Source organism: Lathamus discolor, chromosome 4 (genome assembly GCF_037157495.1).
Source record: "Lathamus discolor isolate bLatDis1 chromosome 4, bLatDis1.hap1, whole genome shotgun sequence".
Lineage (NCBI taxonomy): Eukaryota > Metazoa > Chordata > Aves > Psittaciformes > Psittacidae > Lathamus > Lathamus discolor.
The window spans coordinates 61,616,642-61,642,253 of record NC_088887.1 but is presented as its reverse complement, the minus strand read 5'-3'; the positions used below and the strand labels follow the sequence as shown (position 1 = coordinate 61,642,253).

The following is a 25,612-nucleotide window of genomic DNA, read 5'->3' as shown; positions in this document are numbered from 1 at the left end:
TTATTTTTTTTATTTATTTATCATCGTATTTATTTAGGATGGAAAGAAAAAAAAGTTAAGGTGTGTGTAAGCTACTCTTTTGGAACTGGCTACCTGCCATTCTTACGTATCTAATTTAAAGTGAATCTAAAGTTCTCTCAGCCTGCCTGCAGCAGGTTTAAAATTGGCTCAGAAGTGCCCTGGCCAGCCAAGCATAAGCCAAAAAGACATAACTGTCTGTCCCTCTCAGAATACCCTCACCCCTGTGAGCCAGTGTCAGTGAGCCAGTTCCAGCGTGGCCTATCCATGCTGCTCCGCTGAGCTGTGCAGGAAGCCCCTTCCATCCCCTCCCTGACCTCAGATGCTGTGTCACAGCTCATGGACATTTCTTCCCTTCTTAAAGTCTGGTTCTGGCTAAGAGGCCAGAAAGTTTCTGAGGTCGTTTCACTTCAGATGTTACAAACACTTTTGCTGCCAGTAATCCCCACAGTACGCCCAAGATGACCTGTTGCATCAAAAGGCAAGATGTTCATGAATGGCCACATTATTTCAGAAATATTAAGGATATTTTGAAATAGTTGCTTAAGTTACAGGGCAGGCTACTTGAAGGAGGAGAAGAAAGAAGGAATTCTGCCAGTGTTTGTTGGCACACGTGCGGTACCAAGGGAAATTAATATTCATCATTACTGAAAAGGGATCCAAATTCATCTTCCTTTCACGTCCAGCACACAATGCCAGAAGCTCTCTGGAAACGCCTGGCTTCCCATGGGCCTTTTCCTTCCACCTCAAGAAAGGCAATGGCATGGTGGCTTACAAACCTCGTGGAGTTTCTTTGACCTGCTTGGTTATTTTGTTGCCCACTGCCCTGCAGCGGAGAATCGCGGCGGGACAGGACTGGTGATCGGGATGTTGTTCTCACAGGTACCTTGGGGAAAAAAAGGTTGTGTCAAATCCATGAATAGGAGAGAGAGAAGAGGAAGATTAAACCTCTCCTGCTACAGAACATATTCTTAAGATTTTAACAACAATTCTAAGTCCAAGCTAGCACCAATGACCAAAAGCAATGAACGAACACCCACAAAACCAAGGACCTTAGCTGGACTGCTGTTCAGATTTGGAAGAGAACTCAGAAGTTTAGTCTTAACATTAAGTAGTATTTAATAGCTACCACACGAACACATAGACGGCCCACTACCCTTCAACTACTGAGACATTCTAAAAGAATATGGCACTCTGACTGAAGCAGGGAAGGCACAAAGCAATTTGCTGAAACAGCATGAGAATTAGGAGAATAAGCTCAGGGGAACCAAACAAATGCCTGGGAATGGATAAGCAGAAGGCAAAGACTGGTGGGGAGAGCAAGAATATACTCAGAAGAAGCAAATCCCAGTGGATGGGAGGGGGGTTGGGAGAAGGAGAGGAGGAGGAAATATATTGAATGTTTCCTTTTTGTTCAGCTCCATCTCAATTTTAAATACGTGTATGATTCATAGTTTGGGCTGCTAACAGATGAAGAGGAAAATTAACTCTGAGCAATAACCTCAGGGATATTTTAAATTCTTTCCTGAGTATGGTAATGATTTGTTAACTTTGCATAATAAATTGTCTCTGAAATAGCTGCATTCTATAAATAATTGCCAATTTTTTTATGAAGCTTCAATATTGTGCTTAAGGTTGATTATCATTAACCCATTGACTAAACACCTACATTATGATCTGCCTTCCAAAATACTGTTACCAATGCTGGCACAAGGGTACAGTCTTCCCAGTGCCCAGGGTATCACATCCTTAAGAAAATAATAATTAATAATAAAGAAAAATAGCACACATCTGTCTTTCTACTCCTTACCCTTGGAGGCACCTCGTCACTGTCTGATCTAGCCCAAGCCTTTTGGGTGGGGTCAGGTACCTCCGACTTAGAGTCAGAACTCTGATTTAGCACTTCACTGCGTGAAGGTGGATATGGGTCCTGGGAACGAAGATGGTGATGAGCAAATTTGGGAGAAGGGTCACTGAAGGAATGGGATCGCGAGACAGGGGAAACATTGTTCTTGAGAGATGCCAGATGGGACCACTGTACCTTACAAGAAAACAAAACATAAAACATTCAATGCGCTCAGTATAACTGGCTTTCCAATTAACACAGAATAAAGGCAGGTGGGGCGGGCAGAGACAAATTGGTTATGGCATTAGGTAAGCATGGGGTGGAATCAATGCATTTAAAAGCAAGGCAAGCGCCCAAAGAACGTAACAGACTGAAAATACAGCACATATGCATTTTTGGTGAGGTACGCTCTCCACATACACATACACTGGTGCCCAGAAGCAAAGGAGACCTAATATCTGCACCCTGAGCCTGAGTCCAAAGGCCACTCAAGACAGAAGGTGCCTTCTGTTCCTTGGTCTTCAGTGGGCTTTGGTCAGGTCTCATGGCAGCATTGGTGGGCTGGGAAATTTGAAGCACATATCCAATTGAAGAAATGTACAAAATTAAAGAATGCTGTAAAATGTGCAAACTGACAGACATTTACGTTACCTAATAAATTTAGGAACTAGATACAGTTCCAAACTTTCGGACAAAGACCATAATGCAAAAGCCTTTATTCCTTTACAGTCATTGAAATATATACAAAAAACCCCATAATATATATTGTATATAGTATACGTATGTACAATGTATATTATACTTACACCATATATGTACCATATACTGTACATATATACATATTTATACGAAAACTAAGAACACATGTACACGAACACATATTCGTTTACAAAGACTAAGAAGGCACAACAGTGACTCCAGAGTTAAAATTTCCACTGAAATCCATATTGTCCCTTCAGCCTAACTCCCTCCTTGTGCAAAAAAATGTGTTTCAGAGTTAATTTCTGAAACTAAGGAGAAGAAAAGGTCATAACTGAGGAACACACTGTTTTCACGCTTCATAATTAAGCAAAACTTTGCTTTCAATCCCGGTTTCAGTAGGCTGGTTGTATTTGTTTTTATGTGATTATTATTTCCTCAATTTTAATACACACAGCTGTTGAAGAGCCTGATTATCCTTAACGTAAGTGGAAGACCCAGACTTTGAAAGTAACTGGCACAGAGAGCATGAAGATACAAGCCCAATATTTTGAAATAGTCATAGAGGTTTGAATAAAAGCCAGGAATTAATGAGTAAGAGATGAAGTTCTGTCCTGATTTCTCCCACTCTCCCGTCTGTTCAAATTCTCCTGTTGCCTAAAAGAGTTGCAATACCTAGTCACAATGAGGGATGGGTTTAGCTTGCACTGTCATCAGCAGATTTAATTTGGGAGAAGAAAATTCTGCATGGAAACAGTGGAACTGAAAGCAGAACTACACAGTTTAATTTAGCATATCCAGATCCCCCTGAATGTATGGGCTATATCTAAGTTTTATACAAAGGTTAATTTATAAATCATGCTGTAATTCCTATGAAATGCAGATAACAACATCTGGAGGTTTTTCATTAGAAAACAACAGAATGACAGCAGCCACATAGCTCAGTGGTTTTCAGCCTCTTTTTGATTTTTCCAAGGGTGGTACAGAGCTCTATTTAGCAACTGCAGGCCTACTGACAACAAACCTGCTTTTCTTAGTCATGTTTTGTAAATCTCTCTGAAGCAGTGCTTATACTATTAAAACCCACTTGTTTAGTTAGCTTTTTCTGCAAGAACTGGAAAAACAAAGCAAGCTCAGTTCTTTCCCGAGCACCCTTTGCAGTAGTAAATATTCTGCGCAGATCAAATTCTGAATTGTAAAAAGTGCACTGCAAGTTTTGCCAGTGTTTAGCCCACCACTCCGCTGTTGCACAGATAATAATGGAACGCAACAGTTCTAAATCTAGCTGTAACATTATATAAAAAAAAAACCCAAAACAAAAACAAAAAACTTAAACTCTAAAAAAAAAAAAAAAACCAACACAAAAAACACCACCAAACCCACAAATCCATCAGTTTATCAATAAGCAAAAATAGACATGGAGCAAATGTACTGAATAAGCTGCTTTGTGTAACAGTGCTACCCTTTACATAAGACTAACTGCCAAGATCTGCAAATCTGAAAGAAACATGTTGGGACTTTTGCATTTCCTCCAGGCTCACTGAGATTTTCTTGGACACTTACCTGAGGCTCCATTGGCCTCTGCAGAGCAGGCTGAGCAGGTTCTGAGTTTCCATTAGAAAAGGACTCTGATCTTGAAGGCACTGGTGGCTCCAACACTTTGCCCATCTGTTTAGACTGTGCTTCAGGGGAGCCCTGATTAGTTTTTCTAAATCTCTCCTCCACCTAAACCAAAATAAATGGAGGTTAAACCTGGAGTCAATAAAACCAATTACAGTAGAAATATGAAGGTGAGTACCCCTTCTAGTTTACCATGAAGAACCCAAATACATTTGGCAGGATTTTTTCCCTATCACTTTCACCGTAACTGTACAACAGCTAGTAAACTACACCAAAATGACAAGTATTCCAATAGAGAATAATAGGAAGAGTGGATACAGCACACAGTAAGATGTGAAGTGATATGATTAAAGACCATTATGGAGCTTTTTTCTGCCTACACTAGTTATTATCCATTGGTATTTTCCTCACAGACAATAAAAAGGATAGATAAAAACAGAAACAACTTTTCAATATAAAAGTGTATTTCCCTTACTGTAGTTACCTGCCTCACTTAATCAATGGTATGTGATATCTGCTTTCTTGTGCTTGTTTCTTTGGCAATGCAAGAAGAGATAGAATATGCTTCTCTACCCAGTAATACTGGAGGCTGTTCAGTTTTAGGTATGAAATTGTACGGCTGGTCATCCCGCTCTTATCAGACAGTCCCAACGCAACCTCATATGCAGCCGAGAACAGCCCCAGCAGCTTGTTTCTTATTCTCAAGGAGGTGTAGAATTGATCGTACATGGACTGTGAGAGTTAGTCAAGCAGATGACTAAGTTGGAATGTGCTCAGTTCTGGACAGAACATCAAGTGAGGTCCCCATGCAGAAACATTGCTGTTTCCAAGACTGCAGCATCATGAACAAAGTGAGAAGTACGAACAGCAAGAGGTGAAGGAAAGCTCCAGGGAAAAAGGAAATACCCTCCTGTTTCCCAAGATGGTCTGTTGCTGGAACCAGGGCAGTGTGCACATTTCTGCCAGAGCAGCTGCCTCTGAGGAACATTAAACTCCCAGCACTTTATCATATTATCAAAGGAAAATCATACTAGCAGCTTGGGCTGACTTCATTTGATGAAATTCTGCTCACAATATTTGCTTTAACCCTTGTGCCTGGAGCACAAACCCAGTACTGGGGTGGTTTCCTAATCAATTTTCCTTGCAGTGATGGTCTGGAGAGACCCATTGCTCATACAGCCATGTCAGAAGCCAAGGGCAAGTTTTCAGGACTCCTCAGCTGGGTTGCTGCTCCATAAACCCAACCTGCCTCTGCTTTACAAAATTTGAGGACAGTTAACAGTTTGCCTATGGGAACAAGCAGACAAGCTTCTGCCAGGTCTACACAAACGACACCATGTCTTGGGACAATAATGGAGGCACACAGTATGTTCTTCACTATACAATCATTTTCACTACTGTGTTCAACTTCACAGAGCCATCCTTTAAAAAACAGGCCAGACTCTTTGTTATGAATAGAACAAGGAAAAGCCCCAAGTCCTTCTGTCTGAAGGAACAGGCTTTCACAGTGCTAGCTGTAGATGATAGGTTTCTTCCACAAAGCACAGAAACTGCACGAACCACATGTCCTGAGAACCAGGCAATAAGTGGGAAGGAGACAGTGAGCACATGCCTGGATAAAAACAGGCCCTGTTCCAGTCACCTGACTGTTCAGACTAGAAAATGCCATTAAGCCTCACACCTTGTTCTAAGCTCTAAGCTCCTTGCTGTTTCCCAGAGCCAATCATGGAAGTCCTTCCTCTTCCTTAAACCACCACTGCTACTGGAATGGGGAAAAAAAAAATAGATACTATGGCTACGCTTTTACCACAGTTTTTAAGAAGAATATTACACAGCAATCTCTGGGAAGTTCTGACTATTAACACAGTATTTCTGCACCTTCACTTTACTCCTCCTAGCTAGAGCAATCACAAGAGAAAAAAACTATGACAAAAAATAGCTGAACCAGTAATTCTGCTGAAGGATGTAACACTGACTCTTTGGGCATTTCTCTCCTTTTCAACTATGAAAAGAAAATGGGAGGCAAGGAGTAGATACATTTCTGTATCCCTCCAAAGCCAGCCCTCAGGCTGGACAGGAGCACTGGACTGGCACTATGCTGTCACTGAGGTGGGCCAGGAATGTGAAACAAGGACAGGAGGGCTGGTTCCATGCCTACACCACCACATAATGGACAAGTCTGAACTTCTTCTGAGGTAGAGAGAGACGTACCAGATACTTCAACCACCAAGCAGAATGGATGAGATAGCATAAACACGGTTTATAGAGAATTTGGACAACAGTATCTACAAGAAAATGAGCTTGTGCTCACCAAGCCCAAACAACAATACTTCAAAGGCAATAAAGTGCTACTGGACAAAGGTGGACTGAAAGCTATTTTATCATGTTCAACAGTCCCAAGGATATTTTTTGTTCTTGTTCCAAAATGTATTTACCTAGTTCCCACATGCTAGTGATGAATGCCATTAACAGCTTTGACCAGTATTGCCCAGTCTGGTGGTTTGTGGGCACTATGGTGCTCAAGGGAAACATAAGAATAAGACCGCTGAAAGAGAGCCAAGGGTGCATCAAAGAGGCAATTACTTGCTTAGCAAAGTTAACTGTGGACCAATGAAAACAGGAGACCACTCACTGAAACAAACAGCACTCCGATGATCTCAGATCTACTTGTTAGTGCCCAAAGTCAAGAAGGCAACACCACTGACTTTCAAAAGAGCAAGGTGTGATCTCAGAAGAGAATACTTCACATTTCAAAATGAAACTGATGAAATTGAGGTTTATGTTCATGAGAAGGAAATTTCCAAGAGCATGAGCTAAAGCACCAAATGTGTAAACAGGCACTACTATGTGCAAGCATCCCTCATAGGTTCGTGCTTTCCAACTGCTTCCCAGTTTCCAATAGCCAGTACTTGCCAGAGACACAGACTGCCAACTGCACCAATGCTTCCTATGAAAACATGCCTGATGAAGTGCAGATGAAATTAAATTCCTGATGTGACACTTCCAAAACCAGGTCCCCTCAGACTGCAGCCTTCCAGAATTTCTTTCCATCCTCAAAACTCTGAACTCCAATGATCACAGCACAAGTACTCAGAAGTAGCCCTCAGGTCTAGAAACCAGTGGGCTACATTTTAAAATACTCTGCCCCTTATGAGTGATGCTTTGGCCTCCTGCAGTCGCAATGATGGCAACAGGCAGGGGCAGAGGAGCAGGCAGCAGATTCCTGCCCACAAACAGGACTTACCTCACGTGCTCTTTCAGCAGGCTCATAGTGGGATTTTGGCTCAGGGGTATGATAGCTTTGTTTATTTCTTTCTTGCTGCTGCTGCTGCTGCTGTTGCTGCTGCTGCTGTTGTTGTTGCTGCTGCTGCTGCTGCCGCCTGTGATCATGCTGCAGCGACAGGAGGTAGGCTTGCTCCTGCTGCAGCTGGCGCTGGAGTCGCTCTGCCTGTCGGTGTTCCTCCATCTCTCGCCATCTGTATTCCTTTGAAAAAACATGTAATTCAAGACATGACATTGACCATACAGTGGACATGTCCCTATCCATCCCGATAAAAATGCACCTTTCTGGTTGTTGTTGCTTTTTTTTCTTGTTTTCTTTTTTTTGTTTACATCATCGTTAAAGTATATCCAAGAGCTAAGTTAGACCAATATGGCATGTGTCTCATGTTGGGAAAGTTGAGTGTGTACTGCTAAGCTTGACATGATTGGAGAGTTATGCCAAAACTGATATTTACTAAAGTAAAAAAAAAAAAAAAAAAAATTATTTATACTAAATCCAGTGTAAAGTTCATAAAACAATGATTTAGACCAGCACTAGGCCATTGTATCCTGGGGTGGATTTACATATCATGTGTGCTTTTGATCTGCAACATAAGCACTCTAGTTCTTCACTGAATGCCAAGGTCTGTTCAGAAACTCGACCACCACACCAGAGCCATTCTACTTTAACATAAAGCCTCCTGTTACAGCCCAGAAAGCAGTGTGACCATACAGCACTTCTCATATGTGCCTGTCAGCCCACGACGCTAGCATAAATGGCCTTTTAATCAAGCTCCTTTGTTGTCATACTGTCAGTGCAGCTGTGCCCGACTGAGGGAAGCCTAGGACTGGCCGGATAAATGGATCCTATAGCTACTGAACAAAACAGATACAGTGCTTTACCAGTAACATGGCCTGCTCCTGGAGCAGCTGCTGCTGTAGAATTTCCAAGTGCCGCTGCTCCTCTTCTAGCTGTCGCCTGATATACTCCTGTCACATAGAAATTACCCAGCAATAAATTTATTCAAAAGGAATGCATCAGAACCCCCTGGGTGGAACACCACACGCTACTTCCCCAGTTCAGCTTTAACGAGAAACGCACTTCAGGATGGATTAGTGCCTGTAGAACAATTTACGAAGCCCTGCCTCCTGAGCATCGGCTTTCGGCCCCTTCTGTTCTGAAATTTGCACTCCTGCAAATGTTGCCAGCATGGGCCAGAGCTCGTTTCCATATTTTGGAAGTGGTTTCAAGAAGCAGCAAAATGCACTTGAAGGTTTTGGAAAGTTAAAACACAGCGAGTCTTGACTCAACACAGCCAATACGAAGTCACATGCAAGTTGTATTAAACATTAGTTTGTTGCACTGGTGCGATGGAACTGTTAGCAACAGCTAGAGCCAGGCATAGTGTAGGCAGACTTGGAGCAAGCTCCCCGAGAGGGGCTCTGCCAAGTGCAGTTGGGACCTGCCCTGCCATCTCCCCTGCTGCCCTCACCAGAAGCTTGTCCTGAGCAGACACTGCCAGCCTTGCTGAATTATGCGATGGTTATGACACAAACAAACATCCACCAGGAAACAGATATTAGACCAAACCTGAGATCTAGCCATCTCTTCACCTACAGCCTCAACAGGTCAAGAGGTTTACCCACTGCTTCACCTGACCCCCTGAAGAACTCAAACTCTGAAGCACCAAACCCAAGCTGATAACATCCTATCATGCAATTAATGGAAGTATGTAACATGTGCATGCGCACACACACAAGCACACACACGCACACACACATTTACAGTGTATGCATAAAGAAATTAATGGATCAGTGATACAGTGATGGGAGCTATAGAAAGTCTTGTGACAGACTGATGAGATACACTATACTGTTGTTACGCACATTGGCTGTGCCATAGTTTGGGTTAACAAAAATTCTAAGAGGGGGCATGTCTTTTCTTCTGAAAAATAAACAAATTTGAAAATCCAGAGTGGTTCAGCTTGGCCACATCAATTAACCATTTGTCATTATTGGCACTGTGCGTAATTAGCATTTCAACAGTTTAAAAAGCAGCTGGGGGAATACCCGGTGTCTGCCCAAAAGCAAATTGCTGTGCTGCAATTAGAGATTTTCCATACATTTATTCCCATTGGTTAGTCTTCTCTCCTTTTGACTCCAACTTTTTTTTGGAATATATACAAACACAATAAAATTCCCCAGTAACACAACCACCAATGATCGAAAATACAGGTACTTTATGTCGGAACAAAATTAAGGTAATTCAGGCCAAAACCAGCATTCCTGAAGTTAATAGGAAATTTGCAAGTAGTTTTGGCCCTTTATTTGGCATCAGCATTTTGCAGTACATGCACAGTAATTATTACTCTGATTATCACCCTGATTCAAGTTTTTAAAGGATTTTAAAACATGCAGATTTCATGCATAGATATAGCAACTGAATTTCACAGTGTAAAAGGTTTCTCACCTGTACTCTCTATGTATTAAAGACACAACTTAAAGATATACTGACACAACTTAAAGATATATTTGCTGCCTGAACTGGCATACATTATTAGAGCTGATTTTAAATAGAGCAAGAGAGGAAGATTGCATATTTAAGTTCTAGGAAGGAAAACCCTTGGCAGCTCAAAGCTTCCACCTCAAATTCAGAATATTCAGAAGTTTATGACGAGCCTCTGACCAATTCTGGGTGCCAGAAGCTGATCCAGCAGGACAAGCCTAGAAACAATTTTCAGCCCCAGTGATGATTTCACCAATTCTGATGTTTTTAGCCAAGCCCAGGGGCACGAGCTGAATTTAGAATGAGTACTGCAACAAGACTTCTTTTTTTGAGGGAATATTGAGGCTGCCAGAATTTTCCATAAAGCTCTATGATCTATGTTAGCACATCTGCTGTCAGAGACAACGAAGATGACAGGGTCAGCATTAGGTTGCCCAAGCTGATTAAGACTTACTGGTTTTTAAAAAATCAAATTAGAATTTAGAAGAAACAAACCTATTACACATATATCTGTATCATGGACTCACCTGCTCCCTTTCTACTCTCCTCTTTTCCTCCTCTGCTCTTCTTCTCTCTTCCTCTTCCTTACGCCTCCTCTCCATTTCTTCCATACGTCTTTTTTCCTCCTGTTCTCTCCGCCTTTGCTCACGCTCTTGTTGCCTTCGAGCTTCCCGTTCTCTTCTTTGTTGCTACAAAGGGGAAAAGAAACCACAAAGTTTTCCTTTTGTTGTTATCAAAGAAAGAGGTGGGGTTGTTTTCTACTGTGAAGAGAGGGATTTACCAGGACTGGCAAGCTCTGCAACTGAATGACAAAACAGTACATGCAAGCATTCCACCAGGAAACTAACTCATACCCAGCACACAACTGTCCCTAAAAGCAGCCTCACTTATTCTTTCTGGTTTCTTCGTGCACACACACAAAGTCACGTACCATATTCCTGACAAATGAGGTGTGGAAGTTCAATGCTGCTCTTCAAGAGAGGCTCATACTGAAATCTCAATCTTTGATCAACTGTTGAATTCAAATCTTAATCAGAGCGACAATTTTCTTGACTTCCACACATTATCTAAATGGCGCCCCAAAAGGGAATCATCAGTCCCACTAAATCAGCTAAAACTCAAACGACAACTGAGCTTTTGATAAGCAGCTTCTCTCTTAACACAGTCCATGGTCTGCTAAGAATTTGATGGTGTTGGCTCAACAGCCAAGCTCAATTTAACACACTGCCCAAACCTTTGACTAAGAGAAGATGAAGGCTGACCAGCAGCACCACAGGCCCTCCCCAGACATCAAAAGCACCTATATGTAAAAGAGGAAAAACAGCTGAGGTAGATTTTACACTCACACAGATAAGCTTCCATGCATGATCCAAATACCAAGTGGTGCTGATAAGTCTGCTCAAGTCTGAAAAGAACCTGGAGAACAGCTCTAGAAACCATGAACTGACTCATTTACATCTACACAGCACCACAAATGACTTCAGAGGAGACATTTTAAATGCCCATAGAGTCGTGACCAACTCTTCCTGCACTTCTACAGAAACATCCAGTTACTCCACCCACCTCGAAATTCCAGGCAGCCTCCCACAACTGCCTAAGTGTCAAAAGACCCAGCTGTCTCCCGTTCAACCATCTACTGGGAATATTTACTTCCATGATAGATTTCTATAATATGCTAAAAAATCATAGACGAAATTTAAACAAAATGAAGCACACCCAAATTTAATCCCAAGAAAATGCAAACTTACATTAGTTATTCCTTTTCCCATTCAGGTTAAGGTTAATACTACCATCAATTTCTGTTGAAGAAAAACTGCCCCAGATTTGTCAGTCTTAAGGCACTCCAATTAGACTTGCAAGAGTACTCAAACTAAGCTTTTATTTGGGTTCACAAATCCAGTTACTAGTGTCCATTTCATAGTTGTGCTCAGCTGAACAAGCAAAGGCCAATCTACACTCCCTGTGTTACTTCACAGGATAAGTTTTCTCTGCTCGGCACGTGACCCTGCATGACTATGAAGTAACTGAAAGCTCAACAGCCTTTTCCATCTTCTGGAATCAATATTGACACGACAGCAGAAAAGAAACACTGGGGGGAAAAAATAAAGATGGTTAAGAATTAGTAGTACTTAAATAAAACAGGCTGCATTCCGATTCTGTTTAACTAGCTGCACCACATTTTCTGTATCTTCTCAGAAACACAGCTCCCTTGCTCTTGATGCCTTCTCTCCCAATCAAATCCATCTACCAGCCTCTTCTCTCTTGCTTAAACAAGCTCTCTTCAATGAATGTAGATACAAAAATAGTAAAAATGCTGCAAGGCAGCTACGGCACGCAGTGCATTTCATGGGTTTCACTCCTTCATTTCTAAAGCACCATAAAAGGATTAAGTAGGCACTTTTATTTCTGAATATACACATCTATGTCAAACAATTTCTATATTTAAGTCAATATATTAAGGTGCTTCTTGGCTAATCAAGTCTGACAGGCTCCTTGTTTAAGAAAACTAAGATATGAAGTACAGTAATTCTGTTGCCTTGAGGATGCAAGAGACAGCAGACTGCTGACTGGTTAATATGAACATTTATCAACTCTAACACTTCTTAAACATATGAAGCCTGTCAGTTTAACAATATTGTGATGACATTGTTAAGTGGATATATTGCAGATCTTGGGATGGCATCATTCTCACTATAAGGAAGATGGGCAGAGTTTAGGTCTTTTGTATGAAACAAGTTCATTGCTTTTTCAATCAGCACAGAAGTATTCAGTAATAATTATAAATAACTGAACTTAATATGAGAAAAGAAAGTTACAAATTGACCAAGAGAGCTGATTTCCAGTGGCATCATGAAATAAACAAAATCAGTTGTTAAAAGATAAGATTTTTAAGCAAACCTCGAGCCAGATTGCCAGCTCGGCACCAACAGTAAATATTTATCACCCAACAAAAGAAATTAAAAAAAAAAAAAAAAAGATTCTCTGCCACCAGTGTGCATTTAAGTGAAATCTCCAAAGCACAAATGTGCTATTGTCTATGCGCCAAAGTACACAAAGAGATGGGGTTTCTCGGCACTGCTTCCGCCTTCCCGTCAGACACCACCTTAGCCCCTCGCCAAGCAGGCGGGAAGGGAGGCACTTGGCGTCACAGAAGCCTGCACAAACACCCCATACAATCCACTTATCCCAGCCCCAGCCATAAGAGAAAGGTTTTGTTTCCTCTGCACGTGGCCTTCAAAACCTAAGTGTCAAACAACTGGCTGCTAACAAAGTGGAATATACCTTTAACAAGCCCAGGGAAAGGAAACCTACAGCGACAAGCATCTCTTCCGTCCTTGTCTACATCTTATCAATGCAATGGCAAAACTGCTAGGTGGCAAGCTGACGTTGACCCAAGCTGGCTTTAGAAGCAGCCCTTTAGCTGACTTCCTACCATCCTTCTGTTGGCACAAGGTTGCCTTCCTGACTGCTCGAGCAAGTCTTCTACAAGGACACACCAAAGCCCTGGTCACCATGTTCTTCAGGCTTGCGCAAAGGAGGGGAGCAGGACAGGGAAAACCATTAGTTAAAATGAACATCAGTTCTGTTTGTAAAACTTGGGCTTCTGCATTTAATAAGTGTGATTGTTAGATACTATAATTTTTACCATACACTACAAGGCCTGATATAAACCACTGTTGCTCAATAGAGAACAGGTATGGATCTGGATTCACTGAAATGATGGATGCATATCCACATTTTATTTTGCTGGATCTAGTATTACCAATTTTCTTTTACATGACAGATGAAAGGCTTGTTTTCAAGGAGCTAACTGTTAACCAGAAGGTGAGGGCAGGAACTCTTGAAAGAAATTTCAGAGCTGCCAAACCAAAGTTCTGACAGAGCCCAAACTGCCTCAAACTGCTGCACTTTGCAAAATTGGCATTTACTATGCCAACAACCAAAAACCCACATAGAAAAAAGAGTGTCAATACACTAGCTCTTTGTCTAGTTTTAGGGTGCATTAATGACGATCTTATAATGGAATCCAACATCTCCACTTGGAAGACCATGCAGTAGAGCATGATTTACCAGGAGGGGGCAATGCAGCTACACATGCAGTTGGTATATACCAACAAATTCAGGACCTTGTTCGTACAGTGAAATGCTGAAGATAAAAACAGATCCTGTAATACTGTATTAATAACATTTTATTACTCTGTTTTATATCCAGATGAAGGTTGATAAATAGATATATTAATTATTTCTTTCACAAAGAATTAGGTAACCTGGTATCAGCTTGTGAAGAGGACTGGAAAGATTAGTAAAGAGACTTCTGCTTTGCCCACACTAGAGATAAACCAGAAGCAGAACTTCTTACTCAGTACCAATCCAAACTGCAAGCAATTCAAATGAAGTAGATATGAATAATCTCCTCTTCTGTAAAAGAAACAAAGCTCTGGTAAAAAAATCACCTGTGGGTACACCTACATTACCACCTTGGTTCAGATCAGGATTCCTCTTTTGAAGTGACTCATCCAATCATCTCCACTTACTCAGTTTTGTTTCATATTCTGAAGATGTCTTGGTGTGCCAACCACTCCTTTTGGATGAAATTAAAAAGGCAGATGCACTCCAACCACAAGTAGGCACACAGTCTAGACCTCAGCTAGTCCAAAGGAGCTCCTCCTCTCTTTAAACATGTGGAGTGAAGTCCTTAGGTCCTCAGCACTTTGATTACTGTGCTCCGCAAATCTGCTTCTACAGTACTACTTGCCAATGGAGCTATAACCTGCCAGTTCAAAAACATCCATCTTAGGTTCTCATAACCAGGGAGACACACCATTTAATGAAGTTATCCTGAACTGCGGAGGTCCACACAGAATGGGATTCCATCACAGCTCATTCTGAATTTCTCCCTAACCAGGTTCAGGTTTAGGTTTGCAAAGTACAAATTCAAATGCCTTTCAATACCCATCACACTGAGAACTGGTGTCTCCATGCTGCTGAACAGAAACACAGACACATCCTAGAAGAGTCAGATTTCTTAACCTAAACACTTATATGCCATATGGCTGATATTTATGCAACTAGTCTTTGTATGATTTTTAAAGGGGGGGGGGTCAGAGGGAGGATAAATAATCCCCTTCCTGAAACATTTTAGGTCATTTTCTATACTTTGACCATGTATCATTTCCACCTCCTCAGTAATACACAAATTCTAAGATTCCTGTAATAATGAGTTTTAGAAGCCACCTATACACCTTTTAAAAAATAATCTTTTCTCTAATACTGCTGAGAATTACAGATTTTGGCAGATGTCCTAAACACCGTTCCTGTTGCAGTCTTGGTCAAAACTGTCTAGGCTCTGTGCCAGCATTGTAAGAACAAGCCCTCAATTTTGATTTAGGAAGTGGTGGGGGAGGTGGAGAAGAAGGGAGGGAAGTATAAGCAACTTGTCCAGGGAGATTATCTAATGCATAAAATTCTTCCCAAAGAACGTTAAACAGGTATATCCAAAAATACACTTAACACAAGGAAACATTATAAGAAAGCAAGGCTCAGCAAAAATATCAACAAAGTGATGGAAACCCAGAGATTCAGTGTATGACACTAATCTTAACTCACATTACCAAGCTCTTCATTGTTTACTGGCTTCATCAAAAGGGGGGGGGGGAGAGCAGGGGGGAATTAAGGACAAAGTGACAACATTTGAATATTTTGGCCTTCAATTGTGTCACAACGCTGATGTTTATCTAAATATGTGTCTACCACCCTTCCCCCACATTAAAGAGCTCGTTTTGGCTGTTTTGTTAAAAATCACTTGGGATCATACATTTTTTCCAACACAAGATCCAGTGAATTAAGTAGGGCTTTTTGAAAGCTAAATGCAAGCCTTTATTTAATTCACTTTAAGAACAGTAAGACTGTCCCACCACCTGCAAAAGGAAAACTTTATAGCTTATCATTCGTATTTATGTCTCCAAGGGAACCAGGCTGAGGTTACAGACCCAATAAAAGGTAAAAGCTTCTCTCTTACAAACTTCACATGGTTCACTGTGCAACCTTATCCAGTAATGCATCAAACTACATCACATGCCGTCTTGCAGTTGTGGAAGTTTTGTCTTGTATTTTCAAAAGCAGGACTATTTAAACATAACTTTCAGGTAATTGACCTTTCTTTTTAATTGTTCATTAAATTATGATTTCTGCAACATCCCCAAAAAGTTCAACCCTGTGCAGCAGAAGGTGTGTTGCTTTGTTTGCACTGCCAGCAGCAGCACCTCCTTTATTTTAAAAAGAAATTCCCGATTTTAAGTGTTGCACTTTATATTAAAGTCAAATGATGTAGATAATTTAATTGTAATCCCCTTCCTCACCAAAAAAGTACTGCCGGCAGAACCTCAGAGATTAAAGGGGCATTAAAAATAAATCACTGACTCTCATACTAAGAAAAAAATTCACAGGCTAAGGAGTATGTCAACTTTTGCCCACCTTTGACAATATCAATGTTTCATTTTCAAATTTTCCTAGCCTCTTTTTATTATATGCTCTCGCTCCTCCTCCCTGCCCACCCCCCCCCCCCCCAAAATCGCTACAGCGTCAGAGTCTAAAAACAGTTGGAAGCACTATGATGTTTATCTTGGCAATCTCAGAAGGGTGGGGAAGAAACAGAAGAGAAACAGAGTTATATGCCTCCCCCTTGTTGCTCTTCCTGGCTTCACGTGTGGCTGAGTCTTTGCTACCAGCATCTCCTCAGCAGCACTAGATCTCCTTGCACATTGAAAAAGATGTATAAGGAGCATGATGTGAGCTGGAAAGCTATTTGGAACTTTGTATCATTTGTTATGTAAACATGTCACGGGATGCAAATCAACATTTCGTCCTGGCTGCATCCTCACTAAACATTACCAGGATTTGGGAAACTAGACTGGGTGTAGCTTTTCTATCATTGCTAAGTGAAGAGCTGAAACAGAGACTCAAGCAAGAGGTCATTTAAGGACAACTGGAATGTGACCCTGCACTTCCTGAGAAGCTAGAGGATTGGTTTCACTTCAGCTCTGTGTCATACTCAGCTCTGGCCTGAAGAACTGTTTTCAAATCCTCCTACCTCTGAAGCTCACACTGAGTATTCCATCTACATACACATAAACACACATGAGATCTGAGGAGGTGAAAAGTATGACAGAACAATATTAGACATGTAGATTTGTTTTATCTTCCAGCAGTGTATGCAAATTGCATACTTATCACAGAAGTATCATTTACGTATTTTTAATTTTTGCAGAATTATAATTTTAACACTGATTTATATATACGATATATAGAAATCTAGGTGGCTTTTATAGTCATCATGCTACTATGCATGAGAGAATAATACATTAAAAATTAGGCTTCTACCTACCCATGAACAAGTGCCAAATACAGACGTTGGGGAAATCTTTAAAGGGAAATTTAAAGCATGTCATGGACCCCTAAAAAGGTAATCTTGAGAAAAATCCACCTGGGAATAATTAATGTCTCCCCTTCTCTACAGCTACCTGAAGTCTAGACATGTTGCCTCTTCTCTGGAACAGAGGCCAAGACAGAGCCTCCCCCCAGATGCCTTCAAACAACCCAGCTCTGGCTCCTGTTGCCTCCACAGGAGCTGATGGATATTCAAATTCTCTGGAAGGTGGTTTTTACTCAAGTAGCCAGACATGGATTTAAGTGCTTTCCTCTACATTTGCCACTGGATTTGCACATGTTGTTTCCCTTCCCGAGATGTGCTGGGGCTACAGGGAACTCTTTACAAATGGGCATGGAAATAGGAAACATAAGTGGAAGCGGGGCTTCTGAACACCAGCCTCCTGTCTCTACCTCTTCCAGCCGTCTCCTTTGCTCCTTCTGCTGCTCAATGCGTTTCTGCCTCTCTGCCAACAGCTGCCTCTTGTACTCCTCCTGCTCACGGAGCTGCTGCTCTTGCAGCAGTTGCTGTCTCCGAAGGGCTTCAGACCGTTCCTTGTTTTCCTGCTGCAGTCTCAGGAAATCACGTCGGAGGGTTGATTCTCCAGGCACATTGACAATGGAACTGCAACAAGAGGAAGTTAAAGGCTCCTGTACAATAAAGCCTGATGGGCCATTAAATACCTTTTTCAAAGGCAGGGGAACATTAATAAAATATAGCATGATGTTAAATTTTAATCTCGTTTCTTTCGGAGCAAAGACACTGGATGCATGTCAAATACACGCTCTCAGTGGAAGGCGTGAAATGAGGCCAAGCAAAATAAGGACCAATTCTGTCACTGTGGAGCCCCTGACCAATCATATTTGCCATAAATCTCCCTCCATCCAAAGCTCGCTGGCTCTAAGCCATGTAAGGGGGAGCTTTAAAACCTTTAGCATCACAGAATAGGTATTCAAACCCTTTGGGTGGTTTGTGTGGCTTATGTGTGCATTTAATAAGAGACAGAAATTTAGCAGGCTCCTGATTTATAGTCACAGACCTTTAGACTTACTTGGCTTGTCTGCTCAGAGCCCTCCCAAAAGCAATCGTTACCTTGGCTCTCCTTCTTGTTCAGGCACTTCCTCCTCTTCTTCCTCACTTCCACTATATTCATACTCTGTCTCATCTACCAAGAAAGAAACAAAGGCCTAGATAGTGCTTATCTTTAGTTTCAGGACAGCAGGGAGTTGCAGTAGTGCCTTAGTGAACCAGTTCCCATCCTTTTCAATGAGGAGATCTACTGCAGACCCTAGGACTTATTCTACGTATACAAGCCCATCCTCCCATACTTGTAGAGCAGCATAGTGCTTTGTGGCAGACTTTCAGCAAATTCCCTGAATGACACCAGGTTGTATATGTAAGACAAGACACCTGGACAACCTCGGCACCACCTGAATAAAGAGAACAGGCTGAATGTTTGCTTCATAGCTCTTGTGATGGGTTATTTCCTGCGAGTCTGATTTATGGCACCATTTCAGGAATGAACCTACCATAGATCAAAAAGGGAAAGGCCATATACGCCAATATCCTCCTAAATACTGCTTAAAGCTTGTACGGAAGAGGCCCAGAAGTGAGTAGATTTAACTTATCTGAAAATAAGACACTTGAATTGATTGTCCTCTGTAGAGGACGGAACAAAAACTAAAAGTTTGCTGATAGTCAAAACATGAATTAAAAAAGAACCTTTTAAGGGTTTGGGTTATTTGGTGCTCTTCTAGTGGTGGGAATTTAGAATGCAAAGTAGAACAAAACCACTTATTTTTAACAAGCACAATACTTGATTTTTAGAAGCTGCATACCTTTCTCTCCTCTCTTCTTCCTGGTTCTGTCTATATGGTCCTTAAGCTGGATTCGGACTTGCCTTTCATTTGGCTGGTCACGTATAAATGGGTGCTTCAAGAGTTGTTCTGTAGAAGGTCGCTGCATGTAATTCTTCACTAGACAACCTTCTATAAAGCTGAAAAACTTTTTAGACCTGAGAATGCAGGAAAGAAAATAAAACAAATCAAAGCCAGGTCAGAGGTAAAACTCAGCTCAAACATTTTTTTTTCTGTTCTTTCTCAAAGTCTAATTCCTTTCCTCAAAAAGCATTGTGTCCCAGACGGTACAAGTGCTGTCCCCAAGTGTGCCTCCAAACAGAGCTGAGGGTGCTCCAGCTGAGCACTGGGCTGGATGGACACAGGGTGATGCCGACATACCTGCAGTACTTAGGCACAGCCTCACAGTGATGTGCCATCTTTCACAGGTATAATTGCCCTGAAAGGCAGGATCTATTAGTGAAGGCAAATCATGCAAACCCAGCTCTGCTGGGTAGCATCCAGCTTGCTCGGAGCACAGGCAGGGCAGCTCTGGTGTGTCTCCACCTGCCCGTGCTATCTAAGGGCACGTCTGCTTCAGAGCAGCCGTACCGAAAGCCGCAAGAACTGCGTCCAACATTTCCCCTGATTCAAGCAGCACTGCACTGCTTTTGTACACACCTGGACTCACTGAGATAGGACTACAAGCATTTAAGATTATTTTATTTTTTATCCAAAGAGCCACGCATAAAATAATCACAGAACAATAGGCAGGTGTTGAACAGTGTTGTCTGTTCAACACAGGCACTTGGGGACAAATTCTCACTGACACAATTTAAGGGCATGAACTGACCTGGACTGCACGCCACATAAAGTGAGAGGGCATGGGAATTAGCTAAGCTGAAGTACCACCTTCCTAAATTTGCACTTCCTCTGAGAGTTTGAAAGAGGACCTCCTGATAGAAGTCATCAAACGAGTCACCTTGCAAAATGCCAATAATGGAAATACTCAAACCCACATTTTTCATCATTGGGCCTATTTTTTCATAACCTGCCATGAGCACGCTACCACAATAGTTGAGTTAGTGCAGCACTGGCTTTGGCCAGAGTCACTTTTTCATTGCTAGGTGCTCCCAATCTGCTCCTGTGCTTAGGCAGCAAACACATCCACTACCACAGTTAAGTGTAAAAACAAGAGTTTCCATCTGTCACTTCACCTTCTTACTGGAATCTAAGAGGCTGGATTCAAGGTAACTTTGTTGCTTGTTTTGTTTTCTTTTATTCTTCACACTTTAAGTGTTATTATTCTAAATAAGAAGGTTAATGAAAGGCTTATGCAAATACTATATATGCATCTCTATTACTTTAACATATGCAGAAAGCAAGTATGAGAGAGGGAGAGGGATGCCTTGACAGTACAAGTGCATAAATAAGTCAATCTGAGCAAAGACCAAGCCCAGCAAGCAAGCCAAGTTTATATTATGTTGATATTGAATAGGCAGTCAAATCACTTCATTATTTTGACAGGATCACAGCATCCTGTGATCACATTCAATCTATACAAAACCTCTTTCTAGGGAGTATTTCTGTTTCATATGTGCCAGTGTAACCAGTAACTGGGAGGAAATCCTTCGATACTAATGGATTTTACTCAGCTGGCAAGAAGCACACACTCAATTCCACTAGTTTATAATAATTATAGTAAAAGCCTTCATTAGTTTTAATAGCTCCTTTCAACTTAGAAACTAGAACACTATAGTACTGTTCTGTTTCTGTGTTACAATACATCTGAGAAAACATACTGCGTATTAAGAGTGCTGGGGGAGTTTATCTTTTAAAATATGAATCCATTTGTCACTTTAATACAGATACTGCTTTGTCAAGAAAAAAAGCTTGGTTTTTATTTTCACACAATTCAAGAGGAAATTTCTCTGGGACAAACAGAACTAAATAAACAACGTATGCTTTTTATTTCATGCTTTGATTCAGCGGCACAGAAGATAACAGAGCGATTTTTGATAACTTAAATTGCTTTATGGTTTTCTGAAAGTGGGAACAAAACAGCATGCAATGAGACACAAAAACACATGCTACAAAAAGGGCCGCAAACAAGATATAAACTAACACATACCATTTCTTGGATTTTAACCGTGGTGGAGGGTTCCTGGGTATGAGAAAGAGTGCCCTCATGGGATGCATGTCACAAAGAGCTGAAGGAAAGAAAACAAAACCAAACAGAATATACAGATGTTGGTTTAGTTGCTCTTTCAATACCATGGCTTTAGCTTCCTCAACCATTCCCACTATCCTGACCACACATTCAGCAGACACAGAGAGCAACACAGCTAAATGGAATTAGCCCAGAATGACAATTCCACAGCTCAATGTGCCAAGGGTGGCCTCAAAAAGAGAAAGAGATTGAGGCACGGTTTAAACTTCAGAATCAACCATGATGGGAACATCTGTGCATGGCTCTCCTCCAGTCCCAGGTCATCTAACTTGCGTTCCGGTCAATAAAATATTGGGAGATGATGATGGCAGAAGGAAAGAACGACACAGTTACTGTTTCATACAAACTTCCCTTCTCTCCCATTATGGACGATGCCTCATTTTTGCTATCCAGACTTGGAGATTTTCTTCACTCTGAGGCCTGACAGCTTTGAAGCATGGAAGGGTTTATATCAAAAAAAGGATTCCCCACAGAACTGAAATGTAAACCCATTCCTTTGATCAAAATAAGTCACATTTGTTTCAGCAGACACTTAGTGGGAATCTGGGTTCTCTGCCATAAGGATTGCTCTGCTCCACAGCAAAGCACCATGGCAGAGCCAACACAGGGAAACATGAGAGCAGGGAGAAGCTGCCCAAGAAAAGTCACTAGAAGCAAATCCTCTGGCTTTTACCATCTTCCTATACTCGACCTCTTTCAGCACCAGTCTCAGCCTGAACAATCACTGGAGGAAGAGGTAAGGTTTTCCACACAACAGAAATTCAGGAGAAACAGACTGATGTGAAGAGGATTCTGGATTCAGAAATAAGGGGTCACAAGCTTGGCAGAGAAGTCCCTTGGATGTCTGTGGATCCCATGAGGCCATCAAGCTTAGAGATGGACTCTTCAGCTGCCACGGGAGAAGGAGGGAGAGCCCACATGCCAGAGGACAGACCAAGGCAAGAGTTGTTCAGAATTCACACTGGATTCTTGCTTACTTCTCAAATGCCCCTCTTGTGCTTTTACAGAAATTGGGGCCAAGCTCTGCTTTGGTTTGGAAATTAAAAATTATTATTGTTCAATTCCAGGCTTACAAAACCCATGGACACAGCTTCTAATTGAAAGCCATCCAGGCAACCCAATGCACTAAACAAAAAGGTATGACAAAAAGGAGGTTAAGTGGTAGCTCAAACCCTATTAATACAGTGCTGGCTGAGGTGTCCAGGGAGCAGCTCTCACATGGGCATTCACGCAAATGTGCAATTAGGGATTAAAAAAAAAACAAACAAAACCATTACACCTCCTAAAACACGAATCAGAACAAGAGCATTGTGACTGGATTTATAAATTTCACCTTAACAACAACAACAAAAAGATCAGGCAGCAGCTGTAACGAAATGTCCATATTTTAGCTAGGAAAATATCAATACTTCATTTCAGCTTGATTATTTCAAAGACAAAGGTTTCAAGCTAGGCTGTTGTGTGGTGGTGGTAGTTGCTTATGTTTAGAAAAAAAATTAATTAACTGAATCATAGGTTCCTTAGGCTGTTATTTTTAAATACAGAGCTCCAGCTGCAAGTGAGAGTAGCAACGGTTCAGTAAGGACTCCCATAAAAATTATCATTAAACGCCAAAACATCATGCCTAATTTCTTTTCAAATCTTTCTGCCCTCCTTGCACCTATCTGCTGTCTGCCTTCACATTCAGAAAGAATAAGCTATATTATTCAGAAAATAAGCTATTAGAAGTTGTGCATTTTTGGTTTCCAGGTTTCTCTCTCAAAAATACCCCTAACAGCAGATCAGGATTCTCAAGCAGGGAGCATTAAGTTCAACACTTTGTGTTGAAGGTGGATTTATAGTTTGAGTCATGCCACTGAAGATCAACACCACCCACTGACGAGTGGAAACAAAAGGAGAAGCAATGTTAGCATTACCCAGACCGACAGAAAGCCGACACAGAAACAATTGCTACAGATGCTTCTTCCATTAAGGTCGGTTTTCTCGAGGCCCCACTGTTCCTCTCCCTGGCTGAGGTTTCAGCATCCCAGGCCAGGCCATACAAAAATCGGGACGCAACTCCAAAACACAATATACTACCCACAGGAAGGAAGTCTGACACTCGATTAGCTTCCAATATTCCTGCTATAGAAATTGAATTACTCCAGTCTGCACTGTAACTGCTTAAACACAATCCTATCTTTATCGAAAGCATTGCTATTTATGGGATTTTATTTTTATATGGCAGGCAAAACCAAAGAGAACAGAAATAACATGAGGATACTTTTGGAAACCTCAAAACTAGGCTTAGATTACAACCAGCATCTCCCAAGTATATGTTTCAGTCTTAATCAGCCCACTGGAGCAGCGTATGTATCACTTACGGGGAGCTCCTTCTGCCATCTCTATGGCTGTAATGCCGCATGACCAAAGGTCACTCTGCATAAAAAGAGAGACACCATATGTTAGTAGGTGGATTTACCCATTCAGACAGTACTATTTACAGAGGCCCTGTAGGTGAGACCGAAACCAAATACCACAGCTATTTAAACAATACAAGCTACATTTTTCTTGTAACAGCGTCATACTTTTCATAAAATACACATACATATGCAGAAATGCCCATGCGTATCCCTACAGAGTACGCAAACAACCCTTTCAAATAACGTATGAAAATACTTTCACATTACAACAATGAAAAATATATTTGCCTGAAATCTAACTCTATGAGACAACAGATTTTTTTTAATATTCCCCTGCTTACAAAGGACTGAACAAGGGCATTGTCAGGGTGTGCAGAGATGCAGTTTGAAAAGCACAAGCTCAGCTAGAATTGAAATTGGCCAGAGATGCCAAAAACTACAAGAAATGTTGGACTTGATCTTGCATATCTTTTCCAACCTAGTTGATTCTATGATTCGGGTACATAAATAACAAGCAGAAGCAGAAGAAAAATACTGGCCTGCTGTTAAACAGGCAAGGTGAATCAGTCACCAATAACACTTTAAAGGCAGAGGTTCTCAACACTTTCTTCATCTCTGTGTTTATCAGCATTGCTGGGACCAAGGCCTTGGGAACTAAACTCGAGGCTGATGCAACCACAGATCCACCATCAGTGAAGGAAGAGTTGGTATATGAGCTATTGCAGGAGCTTGACCCCTACACATAGGTGGGCTCTGACAGTGTCTGTCCAAGGGTGTTAAAAGAGCTGGCTCATGTCATTGCAAAGCCACTCTCCCATAATCTCTGAGAAGTTGTGGAGATAGGGGGTCATCCCAGAAAACTGGAGGAAAGCAAATGTCATCCCCATCTGCCAGAAGGGCTTAAAGGAGGATCCTCAAAATTATAGGTCCATCAGTCTTACTTCAGTCTCCAGGAAAGTGATGGAGAGAAACCTCCTAGGGGCTATTACAAGTCAAATGAAGCACATGATTGGGAAAAGCCAGCATGGATACACCAGGGGCAAATCATGCTTGACAAACCTGACTGCCTTCTATGACAAAGTAACCTGCTCAGTTGATGTGGGGCTAATGATGGACATTGTCTACCTGCATTTCTCCAAGGCTTTCTATCCAGTTTTCACAACCTCCTACTAGAGAAATTGACACATCACGGTCCTGACGAGTGGTCAGTGCGGTTAGCGAGGAACTGGCTACCAGGCCGCATCGAGACCGTCGTGGTGAATAGCTCCTTTCCCAGCTTGCAATCCATTACCAGTGAGGTCTCACAGGGATCATTACTGAGCCCAGTGCTGTTTGGTACCTTCATAAATGACCTGGATTATGGGATCAAGTGCACCCCGATGAAGTTTGCCAATACCAAATTGAGTAGAGAAGTGGACACTTTGGGAGCAAGAGCCACCCTGCAGGATGACCTGGACAGGCTGGAAGAGTGGGCTAACAAGAACCTTATGAAGTTCAAGAAGGATAAATATAAGGTCTTGCACCTGGATATACACAATCCAGAAGTGCAGCACAGCCTGTGATATCCCTGGCTGGGAAGCAGTTCTTTGGAAAGGGACCTTGGGGTCTTGGTGGACAACAAGCTCTATATAAGCAAACAATGTGCTGCTTTGGCAAAGAAAGCCAACACGGTGCCGGGTGACATCAAAAAAGTCAGCACCACCAGAGATAAAGAAGTCTTTATCCCACTCTACTCAGTGTTTGTCAGGCCACACCTGGAATACTGCAGT

At 41.6% G+C, this 25,612-nt stretch overlaps 1 protein-coding gene across 8 annotated transcripts in view; it reads right to left on the bottom strand.

The window, feature by feature from the left end:
* MAP4K4 (mitogen-activated protein kinase kinase kinase kinase 4) overlaps window positions 1-25,612 on the bottom strand; it is a 164,959-nt gene that overhangs the window by 28,709 nt on the left and 110,638 nt on the right. For 3 of the 8 annotated variants that reach the window (XM_065677712.1, XM_065677713.1, XM_065677716.1), the window contains exons 8-18: window positions 23,805-23,859; window positions 21,343-21,421; window positions 19,215-19,390; window positions 18,469-18,541; window positions 17,790-18,000; window positions 10,478-10,639; window positions 8,348-8,434; window positions 7,428-7,667; window positions 4,127-4,288; window positions 1,829-2,059; window positions 798-904 (exon numbers count right to left, since the gene is read on the bottom strand). In XM_065677712.1, the coding sequence (XP_065533784.1) occupies window positions 798-904; window positions 1,829-2,059; window positions 4,127-4,288; window positions 7,428-7,667; window positions 8,348-8,434; window positions 10,478-10,639; window positions 17,790-18,000; window positions 18,469-18,541; window positions 19,215-19,390; window positions 21,343-21,421; window positions 23,805-23,859 (1,583 nt within the window). The remainder of the gene's footprint in view (window positions 1-797; window positions 905-1,828; window positions 2,060-4,126; window positions 4,289-7,427; window positions 7,668-8,347; window positions 8,435-10,477; window positions 10,640-17,789; window positions 18,001-18,468; window positions 18,542-19,214; window positions 19,391-21,342; window positions 21,422-23,804; window positions 23,860-25,612) is intronic. The other 5 variants (XM_065677715.1, XM_065677719.1, XM_065677717.1 and 2 more) reach the window with 3 other exon arrangements.